At 39.4% G+C, this 13,638-nt stretch overlaps 1 protein-coding gene across 2 annotated transcripts; it reads right to left on the bottom strand.

The window, feature by feature from the left end:
* Nucleotides 1-4,334: 4,334 nt before the first annotated feature.
* On the bottom strand, nt 4,335-6,916 carry LOC147628777 (mitochondrial arginine transporter BAC2-like). Of its 2 annotated transcripts, none has more exons than XM_086814024.1 (3): nt 6,692-6,916; nt 5,357-5,722; nt 4,335-5,172 (listed from the first exon to the last, which is right to left on the bottom strand). In XM_086814024.1, exons 2-3 carry the CDS (start codon nt 5,603-5,605, stop codon nt 4,495-4,497), a joined length of 927 nt encoding a protein of 308 aa, XP_086670150.1. In that variant the 5' UTR covers nt 5,606-5,722; nt 6,692-6,916; the 3' UTR covers nt 4,335-4,494. The 2 variants fall into 2 exon arrangements, with proteins under 2 accessions (XP_086670150.1, XP_086670151.1); XM_086814025.1 differs by lacking the exon at nt 6,692-6,916 and adding an exon at nt 5,820-6,626.
* Nucleotides 6,917-13,638: the final 6,722 nt, after the last annotated feature.

Genomic DNA, 13,638 nt, shown 5'->3' with positions numbered 1-13,638 from the left:
ATGGCAAGTGAGATGGTGGACTCAATGGAGTTCACATGTGTGTGCATCAAGAAGAGGATGCACTTGTTGATGTTTGCTCAATGAAGGAGAGCAAAGAAGGGGATGGAAACCTTGGCAGTTTCCACATGTTTATGCACCTTGGTTTCTTATGAGAAACCACTTTGAAAAGCGCCCTTGTGAAGATTTGGCATGAAAAGAGGGAAAGCATACATGTTGTAAGCTCAAAGTGAGCCATGGTGGTCAAACTAATGGGTATGTTAACCTCATGATAGAGGTTAGTTGGTGATGCAAGAAAAAAGAAGAAGAAAAAAAAGGAGGAGGTGAAGGTAACAAGTGCAAATGGCAACTCTCAACACCCACTGCTGATGAGAGATTGAGAGGTGGATCTCAATGAGCCAAGCAAAGCACTCATATCAGGCAGTTTGCAAGAGGCAGTTGTTGCGCACACAACGTTAAGCAGCTTTGTTACAGAGAAGGGCAACACAACAGCTGAGCAAGCAAGACAATAGCATGAAGAGACTCGTGGTGGTGTAGACAAAGATACAACCAACACTATAGAGGGCAGCACACACTAGCCGGAGCAGGCGGAGGCAAGTCGAAGGCATGGTATTGCAGAGAGGAAGCTAAGCAGGAGCGCAGCAACAACAGGAGCGAAAGGAGATCGCCATAGCTGCTGTGCAGAAGCAGTTGAGTGAAGAAGAAGAAGATTTCTAGCCTCTCACCTTGTGTGTTCTCTATTAGGGTTTTGTGAGTGTGTGTGTGCTTGCAAGAGCTTAAGTTCTCTTCCCCCCTACATCTCTTTCAACACTCACCCCCATATACATTGTCTAAGTCATTGTTCACACATAGCAATGCCATAGCTAAAATCTTTGTAAAGCTGGAATTCACACAAGCATGGGTCCGCTAGCCGACTTTGGCAAAAAAAAAAGGCTTTGTAATTTTATTTTTCACCCAAATATGATGATGGACAATCGTCCACGAGCATGCGTGCTCCAAACGAAATTTTTTTTGTAATCATCCATGGTATGAGGGTAACCATGCCCGAGCTCACCGAGAAGCTCAAAATGGTTATTGTGATGTGTGCATGAGCGATGCACGTGTGAGGTGCATGCGCATGGGTTGGTTCCCACCCGAACTTCTACGTTCAAATCGGACTCAGTGGTTCCGGTGTGAGCGAGTCGGCTCAAAATGGACTAGGTGTCTAAGATGGTAGATACGCGCACACATGTTTGGTTGATGGACACTCCAATGTATCATTGAGAGGGAGTGTTGAAAGGTAATGATTGCGTTTGTGCAATGCTACATTGATATGGGTGATGGATGATGGGTGAGTTGTGGAACACCTCGATTAAGAGGGGGTGTTAAGAGATGTAATCGCGGTGTTGTGTGTATGTGGGAAAGCACCCTAGAGGTGCAAGATATTGTGGTGAGATAGGAATGGCACATGTAATATTGTATGGTGTGTGAGTGTTGACCAAAAGAGTGGAAAAGGAGTTGCCACATGGATGATGATGTGTAAAGTGGGATAAGGCTAGAAAGCCTATATCATTGTATGGTTCACTTGAGATATGCAATAGAGCTATTGTTGAGTGTGCAATCTCTCTCTCTCTCTCTCTCTCTCATGGAGTTTTTAGTGTGGTTTAATCCACCTTAATCTTATGCTCAATCTATGTCCTTCACCATGATCAATCCCATTTCTAGATTGTTAACATAGATAGGGTCATTTATATATTTTTAGTGCTAACTACTTTTCCTCTACTTAGGTTATGCCAACATGTTGAGCCTAATCTATTACTATCCACCCTAATCACTCCCAATTTGCTAATTTCCAATCCAAATAGGGCCATTTTGGTCCACAAAGGGATCCTTCAGCTTATCACCTTATATGTAATATTGATAATATATGCATAGACCTTATTCTCTTTTTTAAACTTTGCTTGGGAGATCATTACCAATATTTTTGCATAATAGATTTGGAGATCTAAATGCACAGACGGTTTAGACTTTAACTTACGTTTTGGAATCACTCAATATGAACTAGCTGGATATTGTACATACCCTCATGGCCACTTGGGGAAGGATTCAAAGCTCCTCACATGCTGCAATGGGTCAAGGGAGTGTCCTTCATAAGAGGGTGAAACCATGATCTTTTCATAAGAGAGTGAAACCATGATCTTTTCTTCACATATATAACCTCAATGAAATTTTGCTCTTCAAGATGGTTACAAGAATCTTTTCCTTTTCTACATGATTTTGTATGAGGCTCTTGTAGGATATTATTCTAGTTCGGGTTAGACTTAATAGAAGTTCATTTTAAGGAAAAGTATATCATCACACATGATGTGATCTTGAGAGAAAAACTAATGAATTGATTTAAAGGTATATATGAATGGTTGATCACCTTAGAGATAGCTAGAACTTGGCAGTTCGGTATGACTACTAAAGATAAGGCACGATTATTGGTTAATATAAGTGCTTTTATTAAACATGGAAATTTTAATTAGTCAAAGAAATTATGAGAAAGTAAAGATTCTTTGGATTCTTAATAAGAGGTGGAACACATGTGACATTATGTGGCTTGTCTATGCTATTTTCCTATTGGACGTTGAAAGTGTGTTTATCAGAGGCAATGTTGGGTTGGGGATAATGATTTGTCGTATGAATTGAATAACAATAGCCTGCTCTCTCTGTATAAAAGAAGAATCATAGGTCAAAATTAGATACCTAATACTAATGAGAAAATAGGGGGAACACATGTGACATTATGTGGCTTGTCTATGCTATTTTCCTATTGGACGTTGGAAGTGTGTTTATTAGAGGCAATGTTGGGTTGGGGATAATGATTTGTCATATGAATTGAATAACAATAGCCTACTCTCTCTGTATAAAAGAAGAATCATAGGTCAAAATTATATTGAGGATTTAATTTGTAGGGATGGAGGGTACACCTTACCTTCATGGTGTAGGAAATACCAATAAGGTTTTTTTTTAAAAGTATGTATTGTAGGTTAAAAAATTAGAAGATTTTCTAAGGGTGGGTGTAAAAAAATTTAGATATTTGTTAAGGGTGTTTTAAAAAATAGGAGGTTTTTTAAGGGTAGGTGTATTGCAGGTTAAGGATGGGTGTGAAAGCTTTACGAGACTAAGCGTGAGTGTAAAAAACATAGGAGAATTTGTAAGGGAAGGTGTACAGTAGGTATCATCTCAAACGTTTTTAGTATGTAAGGTGAATGTATTGTGGGTTAATGGTATGTGTAAAAAGTATAGAAGATTTTCTAATGGTAGGTTAAGTGTGGGTGTGAAAATTTTAGGAGATTTTCAAAACGAATGTTAATGTGTGCTTGAACCTCAAACATATATGGTAAGCATTCTTTTGAGCATTTTTTACTATTTTACATTTTTATTAATCCAAAGCAAACAATTGATATAGTATTTTAAAAATATATTTTTGAAATAATAAATAAAGAATATAAAAACCGAAAGTATATCAAAGCAATAAAAAGTCTAAGTTTAGTCTATCTTGGGAAATGAGGATGAGTATACTTGACCTCTACCAATTTCTTTTCTTATTTCCCAAGATTAATCATAAATTGTAGTGATGTTTTTGAACATCAAACGTTATGTTAGGCTACTTTGGGCTATCCATTGTCTTATTCATCTTTTCATGCAGTTTTTTAATGTGCATTAATTTTATGGCACCACCAAAAGTTTCTTACCAGTATATCACTAGCATTTATATAAGCTTATTTTAGATGTCAATTAAATAGTTAAGTTGCATGTATGGTTTTACATTATTCAAAAATTATAGTTTATGGGTTCTCTAAAGATTTACTATTGATAGGTAACAAAGATCAAGAACAATACTACTTGTAGTTTATGTTTCTATCATGTAGAAACAAAGCCATTAGTTACTAAAGTACAAAGTATTTAGGAACCCAATGTTAGGTCTGACCAAAATTACATTAAAGCAGACCCTCTTCATTTCCACAAGTATCCTAATTTAGTCAACATTGGATGCATTGAATGTCCTTGGAGGCCAAAATAAAGAAGCTGTTAACCTAGGTTGGGGTCCTCAACTGAACAGGCTAAGGGCCTTTTCCCACGAGCCCAACTAAATTGGCCAAGGACATTAAATACATCTTCATTGACAGGGGAATCAAAGTGGTATAGTTACAGTTGCAGTCAATGTCCTTGGCCAAGTTAATTGAGTTTGCAAGGAAGCCCTATAATTATCTTGATTCATAATAAGTCTATCCAAGCTAGGGCAGGGCAAAGTCTATCGAGGCTAGCCAATGTTTGAAACATGCTTTGAAGGATTGGATGTTGGATGCACGTTGGCTATGAAACCATATAATTTTCTTGAATGCAATGGTTTACACTTACATAGAAAGCCCTGCTGTTCAAATTATGTACAAAGGTAAAATCCCTAAATGTTCGTGGTGGTGAAAAAATAGTTCATATGAATAATAATAAGCAATGGGTTGATTGTTTCCCTTACTGGGCACCAAGCAACTGAGGGGGGGCTTTCCTTTCAGAAGGCATGAACCTCAGGGAGAGTTCATATGCGGAGAAGATCGCCCCATTGACAAGATAAGCTCTGGCTATGGCAGTCCCCACACCTCGCCAAAGTACAGAAACCCCTTCCTCCCGCACACTTTTCCTCAAGCAATCCAGGATACCTGCATACTTCTTGGGACTCCCTGGCCCACCTTGCGCCTGCAACCTTGACTTCAACACATCCAAGGGGTAGCATGAGATCCAACTTGCCACGCCCGCAATGCCGCCTGCTGTCAGCATTGTGAGAAGAGACTCCTGCCCTGACTTTCTGCACCCTGGATGCAGCCAGTCCCGGGTGAACTCATATGACCCAAAGTACAATGCATGGGCTGGGGCATCTCTTAGGATAGTTATGCCAAGCCCCCTGTAGAGCCCTCGTACGCCCTCTGCCGTCACAATCGACCGTGCCAAAGCTAAGGGCCCAATAACACATCGTGTGGTTGATGAGTGCAGCTGCAGCCGAATCTTGATCAGCTCTACTGGTGTGAGAATGCTTGTCTGAATGAATCCGGCACCTAGCCCGGCCATAGCAACCTTTTGATAAGAAGGTGGCTCATCCTTGCTGTCAGACAAAGCCCGAGAAAATAGTGCATATGCTTGGAAAGTTACTGCATTCTGACCACACAAAGAGGTAAAAGAAGTTAATGAAAATGGCTGCAAAGCACTTCAATATTCTCTACATCACTGATTGTGTTACATAAGTTCATGAATCAATCAATCAATCATGAGGGGGAGAGAGAGAGACAGAGAGAGAGAGACAGAGAGAGAGAGAGAGAGAGAGAGAGAGAGAGAGTTTTACCTGGACAGGAACCGAAGCAAGTGGTGCACCCATTCCTTTAAAGAAAGCCAATGGCCCCCCGACAGCATTGATGCGGCGAATAAGACTGAATGCAGAGGCAGGAGGAGTAGACAAGCCCCTTGGTTGCTGCAGATGTATTCTAATTGTATCAAGTGGATGACCAGCTATCACACCCGCCATTCCGCCCACGCCACCAGCGACAAACTCCCTGCCCCAACTGCTGGCAAGGAACTCTGGCCAGAACTCCATGTCGGTGATGATTTGTTCTTTTGAGCAAAATGTGCCTTGGTAGACCTGAATGATTTTCTTCTGATGATGTATAATTGTAAGCCGTCGGAATCACATGCACACCCCTCAGATGACAACCTGCATCAAAGACAAGCCATACATTTGCATCAATACTGATCCTACATCATCCAAAGCCCGAGGAGAACATTAGTAGATGCCATATGAGGGTCTTTACACGTGTGGATGCAATAGGTGGGGAGGATGCTGGATGTAAGGATGAGATTGCCCCACGGGCGGTGGAGAAATTTGCTGTTTTCTTATACCATGGCAACTTCAGCGGAACACTGCTGGCAAACCATGGTTTGCTGGGGCATGCAAGGAGAGAACTGACTCACATGATGGCAGCAAAGAAACTCATGCACACCTTCTTTAGCTGCTTCTCGGCAAAAGGAGGGTATAGAGGAGCTACAAAAGCAAAGAGCAGCATGATCATTCTCTCTAAGCAAGTGCGTGCCTGTCATGATAACAAAACGCATCATCCCCTAAGCGAGTGTATCTTGGACAAAAAAAATCAACGGGTGCATGGATATGAAGACATTCACGCTTCAGATAATGTCGGAGGCGGATGCCTGCCATGATGCTTCACCCTAGTACTCTAAGTACACACACAGTAACGCATCAAAGAAACTATGTGTTCTCAGTTTGCAAGAAGAAAGGAATGCCCATGCCATAGCAACAATCAATGGCCAAAAAGCCAGTGGGTTGCATGGATGCAGAAGTGGTCTTTGTGTTTCACAATACTTTCCGTGCCAGGCGCCTTGATAAGGTTTTATGGCCTTCCTGTGATGCATTCATGCTTGGGATAGTGTTAACAGGCTGCTACATGAAAAAAAAACTGAGGCCTTAAATGCTGAGAGATAAGGAAGGACGTTCAAGCTGCAAACAAATAATTTTTGAGCTTGTTTTTCCAAGGCAAGCTCTAAATCGCCCAACAAGTTACACGGGAGCGATGATCTAAACGCGCGCGCGCCCACACACACACAAAGGAAGCTCCATAATCCATCGCTAAGCATGGTGATTATGTTAGAACACAGGCGTTTTGCATACCTTCTCGCCCTCCAAGAGGCGGTGCTTGCTGGCTTGCTTGCTGGCTTGCTTGCTGTGTCCTCAACCACCAAAATGCAAAGAGATTTCCCCGCTCCGGTCTACAGAGAAAACAGCTTTAAAGGAAACAATTGAATTGGAATAATTGGACAATTGGTGGGTTTTGTTGTTGGGGGGGGGGGGGGGGGGTGGGTACACCGCCGGGATAGCAAAAGTTGGTGTGTGTGTGTGTGTGTGTGTGTGTGTGGACACTGGTGAGAGAGAGAGAGAGAGAGAGAGAGAGAGAGAGTGACAATGTGTGAGCGTGTGTGTGTGGGGTACGTGTGGACACTGGTGTGAGAGAGAGAGACTGTTGAAATGTGGGGGGGCACTGGGCGCCATGTGATGGTCTTCATTGCCTTTCGTTTTGGAAAGTCGGGACTCGGAATGTCCTCACCGTGTACGACTCGAATTCTTTTTATGGAATTTGCTGCTGCCGCTGCTTTTCTTTTATTTTTGGCGCACATGGTAGAACATCACACTCTCTTACATTTCATTAAAGCGGAAATTTGAAGAAAACACGCTTTGATATAATGTATTTTTTTCAACCAACTCAATTCTTTGTAGAGAAGCTCCATTATGAATTTTTAACCAACAAGAATTATTAAGCTGAGGATACACTTTCTCGAACATTCCACACGAGCCATGATATGTGTTTTGACTTATGTTGCAACTTATGTGCTTGTTCACGCGAGCCCATTAGTGCACTAGATTTTGGAGTCACCCAAATTTAGGGCCATGCAGCATAATTGATATTCAATGGCCAGTATGAGCTTGGACACCAAAAGACATGAGGAGATGCAATATCAATCTGTTACCTACATGAGACCACCACAGTGTGAACTCCCCAAAATGGGCATTGTCTTGAACTATACGCCTTACTCCATGTCAACCACACACTTGAAGTATACTCCATGTCAATCTGTTACCTGCACGACCACCACAGTGTGAACTCCCTAAAATGGGCATTGTGTGACATGTCTCGAACTATACGCCTTAATCCATGTCAACCACACACTTATTCCCTTTGCATGCAAGCATGCCCATTGTCTTTCTTGATGCAACCTCCTCCTCCACCATTACTCAACCACTCCTCTTCCTTCTTCATAACTCTAGCATTCCTCTTCTTCATGGCAGCTTAACACCACTATGGTTCCGAAACACTATAAGGGAAAATTGGGAGAGGAGGGGTGTGTGGGAGGTTGGGTTGTGTTATGTGGGGCCGCTCCCTCACAACTACAGGACACTATCCACGAGTCTACTGCCTCACTTGAACAACCTCAAAGTTCTAGAAGGTTTTCTATAGTAGTAGGTCTTCAGCCCTTTCAGCTCACCACAAGGACTATCCCCCACACTGGCTCATGAAAACCTAGCCTACCACCCTACATATTTCAGATTGGGATTCCATATGCACATGCATGCCAAAGATCTATGCTCCTCTTGTTAGATCATTTGACTAAACCTTTTCAACTTGTTAGATCACTTGATTAAACCTCTTCTACTAGTTAATAGATTTCGTTATGATTCCATTTCTTAGTGCACAAAATCAACATCCAACTTGTTAGATCACTTGATTAAACCTCTTCTACTAGTTAATAGATTTCGTTGTGATTCCATTTTTAGTGCACAAAATCAACATCCAACACTTTACCTAAACTCTTCGGGAATTGACATGGCTTATTCAATTTGAATAAAGTATATGTGGTGGCTTAGTTGTCATTTATAAGAAATTCAACATCTCAAACATCAAAGAAAATTCCATAGGGAGTCTTAAAGAGTCAGTCTAAAAGTAATTTAAGAGAAATTCAATTACTTATCACGAGCAAAATAAGAAGGGCTAAGTGAAGGTTTTATTATTTTCTAGAGTGATCTTGCCTCAAATTCATTTCACTATTCAACACAAGTAATTTAACAAATATCATTGTCAAGTGAAGTACTTGGATGAAAAAAGTCAATTATTTATTGGGAGCACCATGGATTCACTTTTTTTAAACCCTATATATCATGTATCTTCAAATATTGTTTATGACACACCCTTCTCATAGAATCTTGGCCCTTTTAAATGACCCATCATTTTAACATGGCCCTTTAAAATGACTCTTGTTTCTATGACTCTCTTTTTTTAAAGGCCCTTTATAATGACCCTCTTTTTGTAATTGAGACTTGTGATTGTTTAATTTAAAAGTGCATTGAAAGAATTTCTTTCAAGCATTTAGTACTATAATTTTATTTTGAAAGTTTTATTTTATAACCTTATGGTGTGCCCATGTGCTAATCCGCATATTTTAAATGAGCCCCTAAGAAGAGTTATTCATTGATTGTGACCAATGCATGCTTGCATGACGTTACACAAGATTCTAAAGATCCTCTTTTAATTTTCATGAGTTTCACTTAGGACACGAAGGGGACCAAAAAAAAAAAAACTAGAGTATGTGAAAGTTGGAAAAAACAATAGAGTGTGTACAAGTCAATGAACCATGGAAAGCAATTGTCGATGTATTGAAATTTGAGAGAGAGAGAGAGAGAGAGAGAGAGAGAGAGAGAGAGAGAGAGAGATGATATTAGTAATGTTAAAAATAGCAAGTGATGTTGAGTGAATGACTGGAGCAAGGGGGAGTGTTGTGTGACCTTGAAATGAACTACCAAATTTACTAGTCATATGGCTAAGGTTCAAAGGTTCAAAAAATAGGTGTGAATGTAAAGGACAATATGGAATGTCCAACCCAAAGGGTGCCCATAAGGAGGAGCATGGAATTAGGTGAGAAAGAGATTCAAAGTGGGTGCTCATTTCAAGGGAGGTGGTCCTCAAATGTAGGTAAGATTAGAACATGTCTTTATCAAGATTATGGGTCACAATTAGTGGCGAATGCAGATGTACTCAAGCCTATATAAAGGCCTCTATCTAATGGAATGTTATATGAGTTTTTATCAAATCTCATATCTTGTCATTATGCCATAGCTTTGTCATTTGCCTTAATCACATTTTTGCATTTCTTATTATGTCAAAATGTTGATGCTAATCCATTTCTACACACCCTAATCCTCTCTAGGCATAAATTCAAGTTGGTATCAAGGCCACCCATCATGCCTTGATCATCTATGCATCCTAGGACTTCAAATATTATATGCATCCTAGCAAATATTTTATGGTGATGGGTTCTATATATGACAAGTAAAGCTTAAATTTAAACTCATGAAGGATGAACTTTGGGGATTGTGAGTGGAAGAGAGAAGTGTGTCGAATTGGAAGGAGAAGATAAATTTTTTAGCTTTGAAGAGATGAGAGAGCCTAGCCATCATTGTGTTAGGGCTAGGAGATAGTTTTATCCATCATATTACATCATAAGATAATTCAAAAAGAGCTTGGGATTGAACTAGAAAAATCAATTTTGGTGCCAAACAAAAGAATTCAAAAATCAATGTGAAGGTTCAATTTCTTGTATTGGACATAAAGAAAGTGAGTCATTTCAAGCTCACTTAAACAAAATGAAAAGTTTCATGTAACAACTTACACGTATTGGAGCTCCAATGAGAGGAGGATGCCATAGCAATCCTTCTCAAAAGCTTGACCTTGGAGGCCTTTACCCCACTGGTGGGGCTAAACTTAACACTAGTTTAGTAATAGGACAGAAAAATGTCCATGGACATATTTATTTCCTCTTTATTTACTGACCAACTTTATGGAATTATTTAGAACACACAGATAGTGAAAATCAAAGGCTTCCATTTTTCATAGTATCAGGTACATAGTGAAGGAAAAATGAAATTTTTGGGGATCACATTGGTTACCTTTAGGCTTTTCAATTTCATAAGAATTTATAGGCCAAATTACAGTCATAATGCAAAGCTATTTGGACTATATTTGGATCAAAGGCTTTAATTAGCTAATTTCTCATTACTTTCTAAAGTTTTTGGATGTGCATTGCTTCACAAACATACCTTTGAGGATTTTTATAGCTAAGCAAACAATCATAGACTAGGACCGAATCTTGCACACATGTTCTATACAATGTTATGCTTTGCTGGTGCATTTTGTGAGAGCCAATCACATATACACCTATCCTTTTAGGCACTTTGTTTTAGATGAAAGTTTACAAATTTTGAACCATATTTATTACTATAGAATAAGAGAGTACTTCACGTATTTTAAGCATCTCATAAGGCTTTAAGTGGAATATCTAGTCATTTTATATAATAATAAACATTATTTTCATAAGTTTCTCACTAGATGATCCAAATATAAGCGTTCATATATGATGTTTTGTTATAAATGTAGTTTTGAAAGTTAAGACCATCACCTTGTCTTTTAGTTAAATTAAAATGTTTAGATATGTATTCTTGATTGATTACTTAGTGGAGACATTGATTTATAACTAAAGTAAATCACTATAGAAGCTCACACTATTGTCATATTTTGGGTAGCATAGACTCAACAACTAAAAAGAGATTCTAAGAAGTAAATTTAATTGAATTAATTATTAATGTAATAAATTTTTATATCATGGAAAATCTATCGCCGCTCATCTCTTAAATACTATGAAAAAATTATAATGAGTCGAGATCATTTTTTTCTTGCATGTAGGAACCTACTTTGTAAATTCATAACGTGTTTGGATTATAGTGCTAGATATAGCTCTACTTATGGTAATTTATCAATTATATTTAAGTTCATTTTTATCATTTTAATAAATTTCTAGGATTTTTGACATTCATGAGATGACATGCCTTAGAAGAGAAATGCGCAAATACCACTCCCATTCACAAGATATAATTTTTTTAACAAACCCCTTATTTATGTTCTACTGAGCTACCAAACTAGTGTTAAAATATATAACCAACCCTAGCTTAAGTAGTATTGAAGTGATCTTGATTAAAGAAGAAAAAATACTCAAAGCCAAAGCGGGTGGACCTTCATCACATGGGGAGAAGGCATTCTTCACCAAAGGACCAAGACCAAAAGTAAATGCAACTTTTGTGGCAAACTAGGCCACATGGAGAAATATTCTTGGCATAAAAAATATACACGACCCTACCTTCACCAGTATTGAAGTGATCTTGATTGGAGAAGAAAAAAGACTCAAAGCCAAAGCAAGTGGACCTTCATCGCATGAGGAGAAGGAATTCTTCACTAAAGAACCAAGAGCCAAAGTAAAGTTCAAATTTGTGTCAAACTAGGCCACATGGGGAGAAAGATTGGGATGAAAAGAAGACTCAAGCTAACACTTAAGCAAACATGATGACCAAAGGAAGAGAAGAACCAGAGGAAGGGACCTCCCAAGATGGTGGTCAATAATTGGAATATCTCTTCTAAATGATGGAAGATGGCACCTCTCCCACCTTTATGTTAACTCAATCATTGTATTGCCTACCCTTGTGTAAAACTTCAAGCCCTGAAGTCAACATTGTAGCTCTAGCGGCACCTGTGACAATCCACTCTAGCAAGTGACTAAGAGTGTAGATCTAGTGCATGTGTGGTGGTAGGATTTCATCACTTAAGGGGGAATTTTGGAAATAACAAGTGATGTCGTATGAATATGTGGAGCAAGGGGGAGTGTTGTGTGTCACCTGTGAAACGAAGTAGCAAATATACTAGTTATATGGTATATTGGTTATAGCACATTCCTATGATAACTATGTCTACACACTTATGTAATGGAATCCCTTGCTATATTGTAAATATTGTCATTTGATGAGGGAAATGCCCTAGAGACACTCCCAAGTATTGAGGTTTGAAGGACAGACAAGAGGATCTTGGTCAATTAGCTAATACATAGAGAAAAGCCTTATAACTATGTTTTGGGCACCCGAGGAGTCACTTACTCTCGGGCAGCCTAGTGGAAAAGGCTTGGAACTATAAAAGATAATTTCTCTTGTTTGTAACTCATTCTCCCATTTGTGCAATAGAAGTGAAGTGTTCTCTCTCTCCCTCTCTCTTGCAACTCTGATCTAGCATGTGTGGTGTGCTTAGGTTAGGGTTTGGGAATGATTAGTGCTAATCACTTGTTCCCTCTCTCTCTCTCTCTCTCTCTCTCTCTCTCTCTCTCTCTCTCTCTCTCTCTCTCTCTCTCTCTCTCTCTCGTGATTAGGCTAACCAATGCGATTCTCTTGCGGAGATCCCGCATGATCTTTGTGAGAGAGCTTGCATCACCCGTAGGATTAGAGTAACCACATTGGTGTGACAACGAGTGCGGGAGGACAGTGGTGACGAGCGGCTACGGTGAAGCTCTTGAGCCATGCTTGAGCTCGGCGGATAGTCAACTTCTCACAACACGTTAGGGTAGCCTCTACCCTTCTCTCTCACTCTTGTAGTCCCTTTCTTCGCTCACTCTCTTCATCCTCCCTCTCTCTCTTCCCTTCTCTTTGCTCTTTCTCCTCACTCACTCTTTCTGTCCTTCTCTTTACTCACTCTCTCTATATTTCTTTCTCATTTCTCAACAAAGCTTACTTAACTCATGTTTTGCATACAGATCCTTAAGTCTACAAACGCTTCACTACCTTATTCATCCACACAATACATAAAATGTCGATTCTTTATTTTGTACGTATATAAACATCGTTGCAAAACCCCAACATGCGTTGCTCTCACCCTATTTCTCTTGTCATAATCATAAGATCATGACACAATCATAAACAATTGTTACAAATAAGATCATGACCGAGTCACTTAAATATTCACAAATAAGATCATGACCGAGTCACTTGAATATTCACAAATAAATATGTTTACTGCACTACAATGAAATCTTCATCAAGACACTCTCCACTACATCCTCATCGGGGTCAATACAAACAATGTTCATACCTGATTTGTTTGCTACCATAGCACAATCTCCACATCCAGCATAAATCTCTACTAACACTTGCCCTTGCTTTACATGACAGCTCAACAAGCTATCCCAAAAGTCATATCC

The sequence above is a fragment of the Cibotium barometz genome, chromosome 19 (assembly GCF_041138505.1).
Source record: "Cibotium barometz isolate CiBa-2024 chromosome 19, ASM4113850v1, whole genome shotgun sequence".
Taxonomy (NCBI): Eukaryota; Viridiplantae; Streptophyta; class Polypodiopsida; order Cyatheales; family Cibotiaceae; genus Cibotium; species Cibotium barometz.
Note: the sequence above shows the minus strand (reverse complement) of the source record. Positions and strands in the feature narration are given on the sequence as shown.

Coding starts and splice junctions, on each gene's coding strand:
- LOC147628777 (XM_086814024.1), bottom strand. CDS start 5,605: ATGGAGTTCTGGCCAGAGTTCCTTGCCAGCAGTTGGGGCAGGGAGTTT. Junction 5,173..5,356: donor TTGCTTCGGTTCCTGTCCAG/GTAAAACTCTCT, acceptor TTGTGTGGTCAG/AATGCAGTAACTTTCCAAGC.